This window comes from Etheostoma spectabile, chromosome 21, assembly GCF_008692095.1.
Source record: "Etheostoma spectabile isolate EspeVRDwgs_2016 chromosome 21, UIUC_Espe_1.0, whole genome shotgun sequence".
In the NCBI taxonomy this organism is placed as follows: domain Eukaryota; kingdom Metazoa; phylum Chordata; class Actinopteri; order Perciformes; family Percidae; genus Etheostoma; species Etheostoma spectabile.
This window is the reverse complement of record NC_045753.1, coordinates 5,110,474-5,125,558: the sequence shown is the minus strand read 5'-3', so window position 1 is coordinate 5,125,558 and position 15,085 is coordinate 5,110,474. Positions and strand designations below refer to the sequence as shown.

Genomic DNA, 15,085 nt, shown 5'->3' with positions numbered 1-15,085 from the left:
CATCTGTGAGACACCTGACTATAACTTAACCCATCGTCGCCCCATTCACACATTCAGACTCAAACTCTGGCAATGCGGCAGAATGCCATTCATAGTGAATTGAATTCAAAGAACACCTCCACTCTTTTGTTTCTACTCTACTCATTGCGTTGAGGCCCCCTAACACCAATCACAGAAGCAAGCACAGTGTGAAACACGATTTTAAGGTGAAAGAAACTTATATGCAAGAGTGGCACTACCAATATGCTGCATTGTGATCCTTTTTTGGATAATAAATCCATGTTTTGCCTTTGCGCCTTTTGAACTCATTTCTGCCAGACGCTGAGAAATGTTCTTGTCCACATTGTGAGTTTTTAAAGAAAGAAACTTGCAGGTTAGAGACCCCAGTGAATGAACACGTAGGATAATTATGTCAAAAGATTTTCAAAAAGGTATACATAAATATACACTACAGTGACCTCTGTAGTTTTTGCAAGACGATGCCTTTCACTTTAATCTGGTAGATCTCGGCAGATCTCAACTCCTCTTCTGCTCCTCCAGCTATGTGCACTGGTGCCCGTCTAAACGTGTATGCGTGTGTGTATGTGTGTGTCTCCAGGTTTCCTCTGTACTACGAGCTGAAGATAGCCTTTGTAATCTGGCTGCTGTCCCCCTACACCAGAGGAGCGAGTCTTATTTACAGGAAGTGTCTGCACCCTCTGCTGTCCTCTAGAGAGAGGGTAAGATCATTCATCCATATCATTGTTGTTGAGAATATTATAGCCTTACCACTTTGTACTCTGATTAAACTGTCTACTAGAAAAGTTATGGATGCTGTCTCCCTGCAGGAAATAGATGAGTATATTGTGAATGCCAAAGAGAAGAGCTACGAGACCATGGTCAACTTTGGCAAGCAGGGACTGAGCATTGCGGCCACCGCCGCTGTCACTGCAGCTGTCAAGGCAAGTGTCCCTGGCTTCTACTCCACAATGGTTTGATATTTGTTTAAATGCGCTACCAGTGTTTCCTCTATGTTGACTTTGTAGTGGCGGCCAGCCCTGGCAAAATTTCTGCCTACACGATATCAGAAATAGGGCAGACGCACAATGTAGTCGCAGTTGCCTTGTAAATCCTCCTCCCAACATAAATCACACATGCAAACAGTACGTGAGTCATTTTAATATAATATATTACTCTATTGTGACTATAGGAATATTTCGATTTTGGTTTGAACCTGCCCCCCACTGCTAAAAAAAACCCTAAAGGAAACACTGGCTACTTTTACTTTATCATTTTTCTCATTGATTTACTTTAGATTCCCTCCTGTATTCACCTCATATTCACAATAGCATGACTGAGGCAGTTTGTACCCTACATTATATCTTACTCTTTCATTAAATTAAGACAAAATGTCCCACAAATCCCACAGCTTCCTGTCCCCTCTCCCTAACACCTTGGTCTTTAACCAGGGGGATAAACATTTTTTTCCAAATATTTTTCTTGATTCTCTTTCCGATCTGACTTTGTAAGAAACCTTTAGCTCCCTTTGCTTAGATGCAGCAGTGTTCTCTACCTGTTGTATCTTGCAAAGTAATCCATCAGATTGTTTTGCTAAATTCAACCTGTTGGCAGGGAATGTATACTCACACGCTTGCTAATCCATTAGTATGAGAAAACGGACAGAAATGGGGATTGGTGTGTAAAATAATTCAGCAGAGTTGCATTACACGCTACAGCACATTCTGAATAAAATCTCAACTTGGACATGAGAAACATTGTGCTCGTGCAAATGTATCCGCTGTCAGTGTGTTTTTTAAAGTACCTTGCTGTCCTAAAGCTCCCACTTACTGCAAAGTCAGTGTAAATGAGTGTGTTTGCTTTTTATTAGCATTGCGTGAATTCCTGAGTGTGTCAGTTAATCCCTATTGACCTCCTGTCTAAAGCTGCGTTCAGACAGGGAAACCGCGATCTGGCAGTTTGCAGCAGGGTATTCCGGCGGTGTGGGAGAGTCACAGGCGGCCCATTTGTGTGACGTCCTGTTGTGTTCTTTGACCCCACAATCTCGCACAAGTAGTTGTTTATAGATCTCGACGATCGCACTTAAAGGCAACTTTATTTCACGGAAAAAGAGAGAAAGAGAGTAGCAACCAGCAGGAAACATTGCCATTCAAATCAAATCAACATAGCAGGTTTCATGTTATGAAAAACCATTTGCAAAACCGCTAAATGCGCAAAAATGTGACTCTATTTAAGCATTCACAGTTGATAAACTGTGAGAAACAAAAACATAGAAAGGGAGTGTAAACTACATAGTGATCTTCGAGTAGTCAGGAGCCATTTGGAGGTCTTGGTTAACAAGCACTTCAATCTCACTCCTATGAGAACTGGGCCAATGGCAGAAGGGCCAATGCCAGGGGTAGAAATCCTTGGCTATAGCTTTAACATAACTATAGCGTATGTGTCCTTATAGTGAGACCAGTGTGGGTCCTGTAAAAACCCCTCCTGTCTCTGCTAACATTAAACATGCCATTAATCACTGCTTCAAAGCAATGCCCCTCTCTCACTCTCCAGCATTCCAATTTCATGCTCTCTCTCTCTCTCTCTCTACCATGCTTTGTGTCTCTTTTTATTTGTCTCGTCTCTGCCTGAAAACCGTTCTCGTCTCTTCCCCGCCTCCCTCCCTTATCTCCTGCGTTTCTTTTATTTCCTTTGCCTCCCCTTGTCTTTATCGTTTCTTCCTTCCTCTCCTCCCGTGTTTTATCATCACCGTTTTAGGTCACAGTGTTATTTCAAATCCTTTAAAAAGCTTTTTTTGCGTTCTAAGCTGGAATTTGATTAACCTTGGCTTGTACAATACAGCCAGCTGCACTGTCCATAAAATCCATCTGTCTGAACCTGCCAGACAGAAGAAAACTGCTCAGAGAGCACTTTTTAAAGATTTCAGCAGAGACTGGAGCCGCGGTTTGGTTTACAAATGCGTCTTTTTAGGATGTGATTTTATTGAGTAAGAAACTCCTGAGACCCAAACATTTGAAACCGCACCGACCTCTATTATGCGTGCAGCATGCTGGCATATCGATGTGCATGTAGCCTGAGGCTGATTTAAATTGCAACTACAAAGCCTCTACAGGTGTGAAGAATCGGACTGTTTTCTTTTTTCTTCTCTTACTGCTTCCTTCAGTTGTTGCTGCTTTTCCACCTGAATCAGAATAATCAGATTCAATTAAGTTAGTACATCCCGGACTAAGGATGTCACGAAAACCAATACTTGTGATACCTTTCGATTCTAAAATGACAAAGCACCGTGAGTGCCGATGCCAGTGTTAGCATTGGCTAGCTCTTCTGATGAGGGGGAGTATACGCTTCAGAGTGTTCCAGTCATACTTGCATTCAGATGTAGGAGGTCACAAACAAGTGGAACTACACAAGGCATAGAGAGCCAAAGTCATGCCCTTCTACTTCCAGTCCAGGGGACGTATCTTTAGAAAAAATATGTATGAGAGTCAATGGAGCAATAATTATAATTTTTTGATCCTGTTTGAATTGAGCCCTGGATTACACATATGATGTTCGTCAGTTTAATAGATAATTTCGCAAGTCAAGAAAGTCTCAGTTTATCAAACTGTTGAAGTATGATACTGGGAAAATAAGTCATTAGAAAGACTACACGTCGCATAGATGACGTCTCGCTGAAACTACAATGTCTGTGTGTATCATGCCGGGGATGTAACGTCACTCAAATGAGCAGCGGATCTTGCTCGTTCTTTTGTTATCTGCTGAAACTACTTCACTGGATAAAACACATCAGGTGAGATAACGTTCCGTGTGTTGTGGAACAGAGCTAAGCTAGCTAGCCAGCGAGAAGGTAACGTGGGAGACGAGAAATGTAGTTCACTGAGCGCTTGCACACAAAACTAAGTGGTCATATGACAAACCTTCGGCTAACTGAGACTTTCTTCGGTTGAAAAATGATCTTTTAAATTGACGAACATCATATTTGTTTCTGTCATATATTCTAAGCAGGCCCACATGTACTGAGAAGTTTATGCCTCGACTCAGAGGTCCAGCATTCGAATCCAACCTGTGACGATTTCCTGTGTGTCTTCCCCCTTTCTCTCCCCTTTCTCACCTAGCTGTCCTATCAAATGGAGGCGGAAAAGCCCAAAAACTAATCTGGAAAAAAAGAAAACAAAAAAACAACAACCACAAAGCTTGTGTTACTTTTTTTGAAAAGTAACTTTTTACTTTTTGAAATTAATAAACGTCTGTTACTTTTACGCCATTGCCAAATGAGTTGCTACAAGGCTAATTAAGACTATCAGCTCCACACAACTCTCTCTGTATCTCTCAGTATGGCTATTTCCAGAAGAGTGTGTCATCCGGCCACTTTTGCGCGCAGAAACTTTTTTTAATCCTCCGTGTCCTCCTTGGCTACTAGCAACTGCGTACAGGAGGGGTGGGGGTGAAGCGCAATCACGGAAGGCTTCTATCATGTGGACGCGCCAACAGTTTTCTTGTCATTACTTAGAATTCCTCATGGGGGCAGCAAAAACCACGCACTATAGCTTGAATTCACAAAATGTATATTTCTTTTATCTTCTATCTATCTAAAACTGTAATGTTTTGAAGTAACGCTAGCTTGTGATGCTACGGTGACTACAGGTTTACATAGTCGTTGCTCTTGATTGGGCTGCACTCTAGAGGTTTCCTAGAAACCGTGTTTATTAAATGAAGTGCAACCCTGATCCCTGCGAAGCCTGATCATTGTTTTGAAATTGATTGAACTGTTTATATTGCGAGCCTGTCGGAAAAAGCGTATCACTTCTGCTGGGCTTCTGCTCCAAGTGTCTAACCACCATGTCCACTGAATTTGGAAAGACTGAAAGCCACATTGCGTGGTTTCTTTTTAGTTATTTTACTATTTGGTCAGGGGGAGGTTGTGTGGATCTGCCCCAGCTTGCTTATTAGCTAACCCTCTTTTGACTTTGTTTCTCTTTCTCTCTCCCTGTACTGACATCCTTCTTTCTTTAGGGTTTGTGTGCTTCCGCAGGCTACCCTGGGAGGTAAAACCAGTCAGTGTAAGCAGCATGGACAGAACTTTCCATTTCATACCAGCATTATTCCTCCATCAAACCATGTTCCCCATCCTTTGATATTCATACAGTTATGTCCTTTTACCAGACCCGGTAGCTGAAAAATAAATCAGTTTATTTCCATCTAGTTCTTAGGGCTGTAATAAAGAATTAAATACATTTAAAGCAACACTAAAGAACTTTTCTGTTTTGGTGCCCCCACAAGTTAGAAGCGGAATTGTCCATTACTGTTGACGTAATGTCTCATTATGTCTCATTCAAACTGCATAGTGCGGTAGAGAGACGCAAAGTAAATGCAAAGTGCTGTTCACTATGTTACTAATTTAATTTAATTAATTCTGTTTATTAATTACAAGTTGCACTCTGTTCACTACACACAGCCCTGAAGTACACACACATGCTCAGGACCTATTCATGCAAAAATGGAGAGATGTCAGAGTGGGCGGGCTGCCAGTGCTGGACGAGCGGTGCCCTGCCCAAGAGCACCTGGCAGTGCGACCAAGCGACACTCGGCACTTTTGGTCCATATAGGGACTTGAACCAGCGACCATCCGGTCCCAACCCAATTCCCTACAGACTAAGCTACTGCCGCTCAATTAATACTAGTTGATGAACCACTGAAATGATTTTGGAAACATTATTTTAAGTTACATTATTCAGGTGCAAGTTTGCCAGCTGGGTAGCGGATCTGTATTTTGAATGAGAAATGGTAAAGTAATGGACAATTCCGCTTCCAATCTGTAGGGGCACTGAAGCGGAAATGTTGATGTTAACATTTACTAATCAATTTTTTCTTCATTTATCTCTTAATGTTTGTTTGCACTTGGTTTGTGTGGTTAAACCTTTCATTTCATTATAACACTTCACATATTCTTCCAGTTTCTTTTTGTCACTTGCTTTGTTTTGTCAAATCTTCCTCAGTTTTCTTATCCCTCCCTCGTCGTTGCCCACTTTTGTTTACTTCCATCATGATGTTTTCGTCGTCACTGTAGAATTTTGATTAGACATTTTAATCTCTGGCATTAATATGTCTGGTGCGCCTGATAAACTGCCGGCCAGGACACAAAATCACATTTGCCGTTGTCACTACTGATCCATCTCCCTTATTAGTAATCCTACCAAACACTTGTTGATTTTTGTGTGTTGCTATAGTCAGTTGTTAAGCTGGGAGGGAAAGCTGTGTTGGAGCAAGCAGGGGGTCAAAAAGCTCACCTTTTGTTAAGAATAAAAAAAACTAAATTCTTAGTCTGCTACAAATAACAGCCCTAACTATCAGAGATTCTGAGTGAAGTTTATTAGTTTGCCTTATAAATATTGTAACCGGTCGAGTCATTGGCATGCAATGAAGGCTAAATGCTAATGTTTATGACATCTGACCCCAGCATTTGTCGTGTAATAATAATAATAATAATAATAATAATACAATGGCAGCAAAACAGAAGCTCTTCCAGTAGTAGGTCCACAATAAAGGACAAAAAAAAAAAATGTATGAGAATAAAGTGATAGTTTTACAGGAAAAGGAATATGAGAATTAAATCAACTGGGGATTTTTTACAAGAAACTGTTGTAATCTGGGCTGGGGGATATGACGATATACTATTGTCAAAACGCCATAAAAATGTCTATTGTTTATATTTTGTCTAAATTAAAACGCTGTGGCCAAACTGCGTTGGACTACACTTTATGTCCTAATCCATGTCATATTCTTTTTGCACTAAAAAAATTAAATGAGGAAATACTCAGTACTTTACAAAAATAGGCTTTACGATGTGGTTATTTCATACAGACTATTTATTTATTGAATTCCTAGAAAAGAAGCTATATTGTGATATATATCATTTTTGGATTTATATAAATTTATCTACAGTATGTCAGAGATTTGGGCCATATTGTATAATTGTAAAGTCTAATTATTGGGCAATTTATTTTAATACTCTTGAGTAGTGAACAGGTGAGAGCAGTCTGTCAGCTTATGGGTCAGATGAAGGATGTGGATGACCTGATGTTCTAGTAGTCAGAGATTTAAGGATATTGTGAAAGTGAAGTTAAACCATTAACACATGAGTCCGTAACCGGACCACAAGGGGGACTTGGTGTACTTCAGACGACTGATCCAAAACACAAAGGATCAAAGCAAAACAATTTAAAGCTCAGTGGACTTTACAAGTCTCTTAAAATGCAATGAAAAGCTGCCAACATTAAATTTAAGACTAATTTGCATCGAATGAACATAAAGACTCTGCTGGTATCCTTCTTGCTTTTCAAGCTGCCATCCAACTAATAGAATATCGGTCAGGGGTTTTAGTCCTTAAGCAGCAATCAGTAGTTAAGTTGTACAATAGTAGCCCATGAGTAAGAAGATGAAAAAGTTCATTTACAACACAACAAACTCACTGACAGTCACACACTGGTCTACCACATAAATTGAGATTTGTCTGACTGCAACAAAAAATTCCACCTCACCCAAAAACCGCCTCCGGCCCTCCAGATATTCTGTTGGAACTACCAAACTAGGCTGGCTGTAGACGTTGAGGGGAGTAGTTGGTAGTTTTAGTTTTCAACACTCACTTACTTCATCAGTGTTGTTCTCTGTGAGGTCTAAAGTGCAGTTTGTGTGATGTAAAGTGTGTGTTGGGCAATGTGTTTCTCTTGCATCACGGTGCAGGGTGCCATCAAGAGAAGCTAGCGTAGCTGAGTAGTGCACTGACCTACACAGATAACCAGAGATTTACGGTTGAGGGAACCACTCTATGAGTACAGCTCCGTAGAACCTGACCACAGGAGGGTATTCAGACACTGATCCGAACCAAGAAAGCAGACACATAACGGCTCACGACACAATGCTTTTAATGCAATGAAAGCTGACTTTATTTACAGACTTTTGCACGATGAAATTACTCGTTGTCATCTTCTAGCTTCAGGAAAACATAACTCGGCAGGAGTTTAGACTGAACAGCATTCCTGTAAGTGTAGAAGTAACCCTGAGTGAAGATTTTTTTAAACGGCGTCACCATGGTCTTCACATAAATGGATTAATATGACGCAAAACAAGCTAATTCAAGCACTATAAACCAAAATCGCGTACGGACTCGACGTTGGAAACCGTGCTGCAGAGTGAGAAGTATGGTTTAGACCATATACAGGAGGTTGTGAGTTAAAATGCGTGTTCTGTATCATTGTGGTGTCGTGTTTCCGAAGGTTCAGTTAAAACTGCGTTTAGCGATCTTACAGATAACTGAGAGCTAGGTGCAACCCTGCATGGCGCTCGCTAGCAACCCTGCCATGGGGGCATGACTGTGGGAGAGTCACCCCGCGCTCCGGGGCTGTAATGTTATTGGATGGCTGCTAGCTGGCTGGGGGCTGACTGTGGATGTGTCCCTGGGGCTGTAATGATAGTGGATGGCTGCTAGCTGGCTGGGGGCTGACTGTGGATGTGTCCCTGGGGCTGTAATGATAGTGGATGGCTGCTAGCTGGCTGTGGGCTGACTGTGGATGTGTCCCTGGGGCTGTAATGATAGTGGATGGTTAGTAGCTGGCTGGGGACTGACTGTGGATGTGTCCCCCGGCCGGGGCTGTAATGATAGTGGATGGCTGCTAGCTGGCTGGGGGCTGACTGTGGATGTGTCCCTGGGGCTGTAATGATAGTGGATGGCTGCTAGCTGGCTGGGGGCTGACTGTGGATGTGTCCCTGGGGCTGTAATGATAGTGGATGGCTGCTAGCTGGCTGTGGGCTGACTGTGGATGTGTCCCCCGGCCGGGGCTGTAATGATAGTGGATGGCTGCTAGCTGGCTGGGGACTGACTGTGGATGTGTCCCCGGCCGGGGCTGTAATGATAGTGGATGGCTGCTAGCTGGCTGGGGGCTGACTGTGGATGTGTCCCTGGGGCTGTAATGATAGTGGATGGCTGCTAGCTGGCTGGGGGCTGACTGTGGATGTGTCCATGGGGCTGTAATGATAGTGGATGGCTGCTAGCTGGCTGGGGGCTGACTGTGGATGTGTCCCCGGCCGGGCTGTAATGATAGTGGATGGCTGCTAGCTGGCTGGGGGCTGACTGTGGATGTGTCCCTGGGGCTGTAATGATAGTGGATGGTTAGTAGCTGGCTGGGGACTGACTGTGGATGTGTCCCCCGGCCGGGGCTGTAATGATAGTGGATGGCTGCTAGCTGGCTGGGGGCTGACTGTGGATGTGTCCCTGGGGCTGTAATGATAGTGGATGGCTGCTAGCTGGCTGGGGGCTGACTGTGGATGTGTCCATGGGGCTGTAATGATAGTGGATGGTTGGTAGCTGGTTGGGGGCTGACTGTGGATGTGTCCATGGGGCTGTAATGATAGTGGACGGTTGCTAGCTAGCTGGGGGCTGACTGTGGATGTGTCCATGGGGCTGTAATGATAGTGGATGGCTGCTAGCTGGCTGGGGGCTGACTGTGGATGTGTCCCCGGCCGGGGCTGTAATGATAGTGGATGGCTGCTAGCTGGCTGGGGGCTGACTGTGGATGTGTCCCTGGGGCTGTTGTCAGCTCTCATCCCAACTGAATTCTTGCAGTGCCGGGAGACTGAGGCAGACAGACAGGGTGTGCTAGCTAGCTAAATTACCATTAGATTAGTCGTCTGTCTATACAGTTAACATTACTGATGATTTGTGGGTTAGCCCAGAGTTGTTAACCATGGTCAAAACAATCATACTAAAAATAACTGAGCGTGTTAAATTATGTCGTAATCTTATGTTACCCACCAAGAATTAGCTAACATTATAGATCAAGCATTAGCATTAGCTACTTGCTTGTCAACCAGCACCTTTACAGGACGCACCAAAGCACTTTTCTTCGGTCTCCTTACAGGTTGGAAGCGGAATTGTCCATTACTGTTACCATTACCATTACTCTTATGTCTCATTTGAACGGTGGTTAATAAACCCCTGAAACCATTTAGAAACATTCAAAGGTACAAAAGAATCTTTGGTGTTGGATCGATCAATACTGAAATCAATCAATATCAATAAGTAAGGTCTCTGGTGTATAACTGTGTTCCAAAGTGGGATGTTATCAATGGCAAACAATGCCATGTGGCCAAAAATAAGTTCTATTACGTTAACTGAGTATATCTGTCCTCCTACCCCTCCTGCCTAACTGGTACAGGTGGACTCAGCTAGGTTTTGTTGTCCTATCTTGGGTTTGGCAAAATAATGCAAATTTCCAAATTTTAAGCAAAACCGTACACTCCCATACGCAGAAGAGCCACTGTGAAATTACCCCCGATATCTTTCCTTACATTAGGCACACAGATGGGTCTGTCCATGTCACTGCAACACTATGCTTGTGTCAAACGACGAGAACTGCACGCTGGTGGCATGTCAATGAAAGCGTGTGTGTGTGTGGTGAGAGAGAATGTGTGTAAGATTACGTCCCAGCAGACAATGAGGTGTGTGTGTGTGTGTCTGTGTCTGTGTGAGAGTGTGTGTAAGATGACTTCCCAGCAGACAGAGGGGATGAGGTAGAGTGGGATGCTGGTGGAATGTCAAACACTCTCTCTCTCTCTCTCTCTCTCTCTCTCTCTCTTCTCTCTCTCTCTCTCTCTCGCTCCTCTCTCTCTCTCTCTCTCTCTCTCTCTCTCCCCCCCCCCTTCTCTTTCAAACACACAGTCAGTGAGGCATGGAGAGGGAGAAAGCAGGGGGTGGGAGTGGAGGAGAAGAAAAGGAGAACTGAGATGATTGTATAGGAGGAGAGTGGAGATGTAAGGGATGGATGGATGGAGAAGTGAATTTGGAAGAAGAGGTGGTTGGATGGAGGGAAGCAAGGCTGGTAGACAACATTAGCATACTGAGAGAGGAAAGACAGTATTACGGATTCAGCTCAGCCAGCCAGCAGAGAGATGAGGGAAGGAAGGGATTTTGTTTACCCTCCAACTGCTCCAACACACACCCTCTGGTGGCCATTGGAGGTCCTTACATCTTAGGAAACAATGGGTTTCATACCTCTGGTGATATTATTCTATATATTTTTTTTTTATAAATAAATGTATCCAAGTATTTGCGTATTAAAGCCTGATATATCTTCTTACTCTGTGCCGTAGAGCTCCATTATTGAGACATGTTACCAAGAAACACGCACACACACTGTAGTTTATTTTGTCTCAGCCCCACATACACCGTTTTGTTGGCCCAAGAACACCATAATGTTGATTATTCCGCCATTGAAAATAGTCCCCAACAAATACAACACTTTCCTCAAGTTTGAATAATGTTTGTTAAAAACTACAGCGACCAATAACCAAAAATTAACTAATATATGTGTGAGATCAGATCTTCAGATCTTCAGTAGGAACCAATGGGCTTGTTCCTGGAAGCCACAGACAGGGTAGGGAAGTCAGAGACAGACCAATACTGCTTTATTTTGTATGACCAACATAAAATAAAATCTAAGCTATTTATCTTACAATGATATGATATAAATTAACCTTATAATACATCATTAATTTGTAGGGTAAGAACAAAGGCCTTTTGCGAAAAGATCATACAAAACAAAATATAGGCAAATATTTAAAAGTAGTAGTAATTTAGATATGGCATTCTCGAAACAAACTGAATAACCACAAAGTTTTTCAGAAATTGGTTTAGTGAGGGTAGGTGGGCAGAATTGTAGTATCTTCCAGACATTCAGTACAGTAGAGATGGAGGGGGATCATTGTACCGGCATATATAACTGAGTATCATCTGCGTAGCGAACGATAGAGATAGGTTTAAAATTTGAAATGGAAAAAGCTATGGCTATTTGATAGAGGAAAACTCCAGGTCTGCAAGTTAAAAAAAACACCATGCCACCTTACTTGGTCCAAAGACACATTAGGTGTACTTTGAGTAGTGGAAAGCGGAAGGTGAGGGACATCCGGCGGAACCTCCAGTGACACAGGAACTATACCGTAAATGAAACGTCGGCAACATAGACTATGTGAGCTGAGGAGTCCTTCCTCGGTAAAGTGGGAACCAAGCAGTCTGCAGACATTGAAAGCCTGGTTTCTAAACAAGGGTAGTTTCTGCGGGGTTGAACTCTGCACACAAGTAGCTGGACTACTGCTCAATATCGACCTCAAAACTACAGCTCTGGGTTGTTTTTGTTGCATAGGCTGATTCCAATCCAACCAACACATCCAGAATTCAGATGGTATTTGTGATCCTGTGTTGGAATGTGAAATCTAATGTGAAGCTTGCCTCTGTCTCATCCCACCCCATTTCCTCTGAAAGGGGAAAGGTTGCTTCCAACTCTAGAGAGTGGGAGGTTTTCCCTTATAGACTCCAGATGTGACAACAGCAGCAGCAGCAGCAGCTAGAACCAGCAACAATGGAAAACATTGCTGTTCAAATACAAGTTCAGCTTTAGAACACCCTGATAATACTGCCTGGGCATGGTTTCAGGCAGCATTTGGATGACAGAACGCAACCAGGTGGCAATACTTTAAATAACATTAGTTAATATAAAACAGCATTTTGGGTGTTTCCAGAGATGTCAGTTCTCCAGAATTTGACTTAAAGGATATATTTTTTTTCAACCTGAACCCTATTTTCCTTTGTTTTTGTATGTAAGTGACTAATAGGAACAGCTGCAGACCAGGCTGCAAATGGGCAAATGAGCATCGTCAATTTTGTCCACTAAAAGTGCTGATTCTGCAACGAACAGGCTCAGATTATGATTCTAAATGTCTGACAACATTATAAAAAAGATCCGTACAGAGATAGGCCTTATATAAGTAACATTCACCTTTCAGTTTAACCAGAAACCACTCTGAGGTCACTAGCGCTAAACCCACCAAAAAAAACAATAGCTATGTTATAATAGCTTGTACACAGCCAACATATTTTACATGTCAATTGGAAAACTCTGTGTTTATTTTACCCAAAACCGGTGTTGTGATGATTGGAAAAGTGGAAAGAAGACCCACAACGGCTTTTCATATTTTTATTTTGTGTCTGTCGCCTTAGAATTAAGTGTTTTTCATAATGCTTAAATTATTATTCATTTTCATGTATGCTGGTGGCTTTCGCGAACACAATCCTGGGATGTTTTTATGTTAAAAAAAGGATCTTAACGTAATTACAAGCTGCAAAATTGCCCTATTATATTGCAGCTTGTTTCGCTGACTGCCGACAGCAGCGGTCTTGCTCAATACCGGACCAATGTCAAAGATCGTTTTTCCCATCAGACTGTCACTATGGAAAATTAGGGTCCAGGTTGAGAAGAAAAGAAAAACCTACCCTTTATCATATTTGATAATGAACATTTACATTATGATTAATTGTAGGTTTGCTTTTTTTTAAGAGGGCAGCAAAGCATGAAAATGTGGCATAGGGCACCCAGATAGCTCAGTTGGAAGAGCAGGCGACCATATATATACTCAACGCAGTGGGGCGGGGTTCGACGCCAACCTGCAGCCCTTTGCTGCATGTCATTCCTTATCGATCCCCTTTCATGTCTTCATCTGTCCTGTCAAAAATAAAGGCCGAAAAATACCCAAGAAATAATCTAAAAAAAGAAAATGTTCAATATATTATAAATTTTACAATGTGTATTGAAATGAGGACAATGCCATGCTAAGTAATGAGCTGAGTCCGAAACAGAACAGAAAAAAATACGGGAGTTCTTGTTTGATCAATCTGAATTTCAAATATAATTAGCTGCTCTAGTCCGCAAAGGTTGTTTTGATACGAGCAACATTATGGATGTTTTGGCCACACTGCTGGACGTATCACGCTGCTAAAGTGTATTTTCTTGCTGGGGTGTAAAACAGACGGCCAGCGTATGACCTTTCTAGCTGTTGTGTTTCTATGAGGAGAGACAAAGAGAGCCTAGCAGCCAGGCAGCAGTGTGTTGACTGAGTGTCTGCTGACCTCTGCTGGACCAGCTGCTCTCTACATGGCCACCTCAACACTAGATCAGCACAGGTCATCAGACTGTTTAAAGTCTAGTGAAATGCAGTTTCATTGTCACTTTTTTATGTCTCTATTACAAGCGCAGAGTGTCCACTACTAGGCCGACTCACCATTGTCCTGGATGATCGTTGTGTCTTCGGCGAACTTCAGGAGTTTGACAGTGGGGAGGGGCGCCAGTGCTAAAATAGATAAATGTTGAAATCATTAAAATCGGATAAAATATGGGCACTTGAGAGGCATTTAAAGTAAAAAATTAATGAAATAGATTAGATGATGGAATGACTTCCATTTTCCCTACTATTACGCCTAGCGCCCCCTGGTGTATGGTCATATATTGCATGGTGAGTAATCCTTATGAAAATAGTTTCAAAATGTGTGCAAATTTTTTACGAATTCAGCTGCGCAAGAATGACAGCTCTATATCATTCAGGGAATTTTTAAAAGGCAATTAAGTAAAATTCCAGAAATGAACGGAGGCCATTTTGGGGCTCAGGAGGCCGAGAGAAACACGTCTGTCTAGGTCCCGTTGTTCTACGACATTTCTAAAATTTTGGCCCGTGGTTAGGTTTGCCCCTAATTAGGGTTAGGGTAACCCTTTTGTTGATAATAATAAAGTTGTAATGGTCATGGTGTTTGCTGTGGCTGGGATTGGACAAGTAGTCTAGCTAGATGTCTGGATTTACTCTAAGAAAGCGGGAGGTAGTGGACATTCGGCCGTGCAAAGGACCGGCTCAGTAATCCGCCCAGTGTCTGAAATATTTGTGTTGTCAGGAGACAAATCTGTCTTTCATTGATTGCTAATGCGTGTGTATGTGTGTGTTTGTCTATGTTTTGCAGACTACTACTATGACCAGGAGGAGAGGACGGATGAAGAGGCGGAGCCAACCTTCTCCGAAGACGAGGCGGTCACTCAGAAAGGACTGAGGCGATCGCAGAGTGTCAAGATCTCACGATCCAAAGTCCGCAAAGATGTAAGTCCCATATTGTTGGAGGCTGTGTATTCAGATAGCAAAAAATCCTCCGGAATAAGATCCTATTTTAGTAATAACCAGACCAGGGTTGTAGTCAAGTCCACCTTTGTCGAGTCCAAGA

At 42.6% G+C, this 15,085-nt stretch overlaps 1 protein-coding gene across 1 annotated transcript in view; it reads left to right on the top strand.

The window, feature by feature from the left end:
- reep3b (receptor accessory protein 3b) overlaps positions 1-15,085 on the top strand; it is a 49,003-nt gene that overhangs the window by 29,245 nt on the left and 4,673 nt on the right. The window contains exons 4-7 of the mRNA XM_032502937.1: positions 599-719; positions 828-941; positions 7,731-7,759; positions 14,787-14,964. Coding sequence (XP_032358828.1) covers positions 599-719; positions 828-941; positions 7,731-7,759; positions 14,787-14,964 — 442 coding nt within the window. The remainder of the gene's footprint in view (positions 1-598; positions 720-827; positions 942-7,730; positions 7,760-14,786; positions 14,965-15,085) is intronic.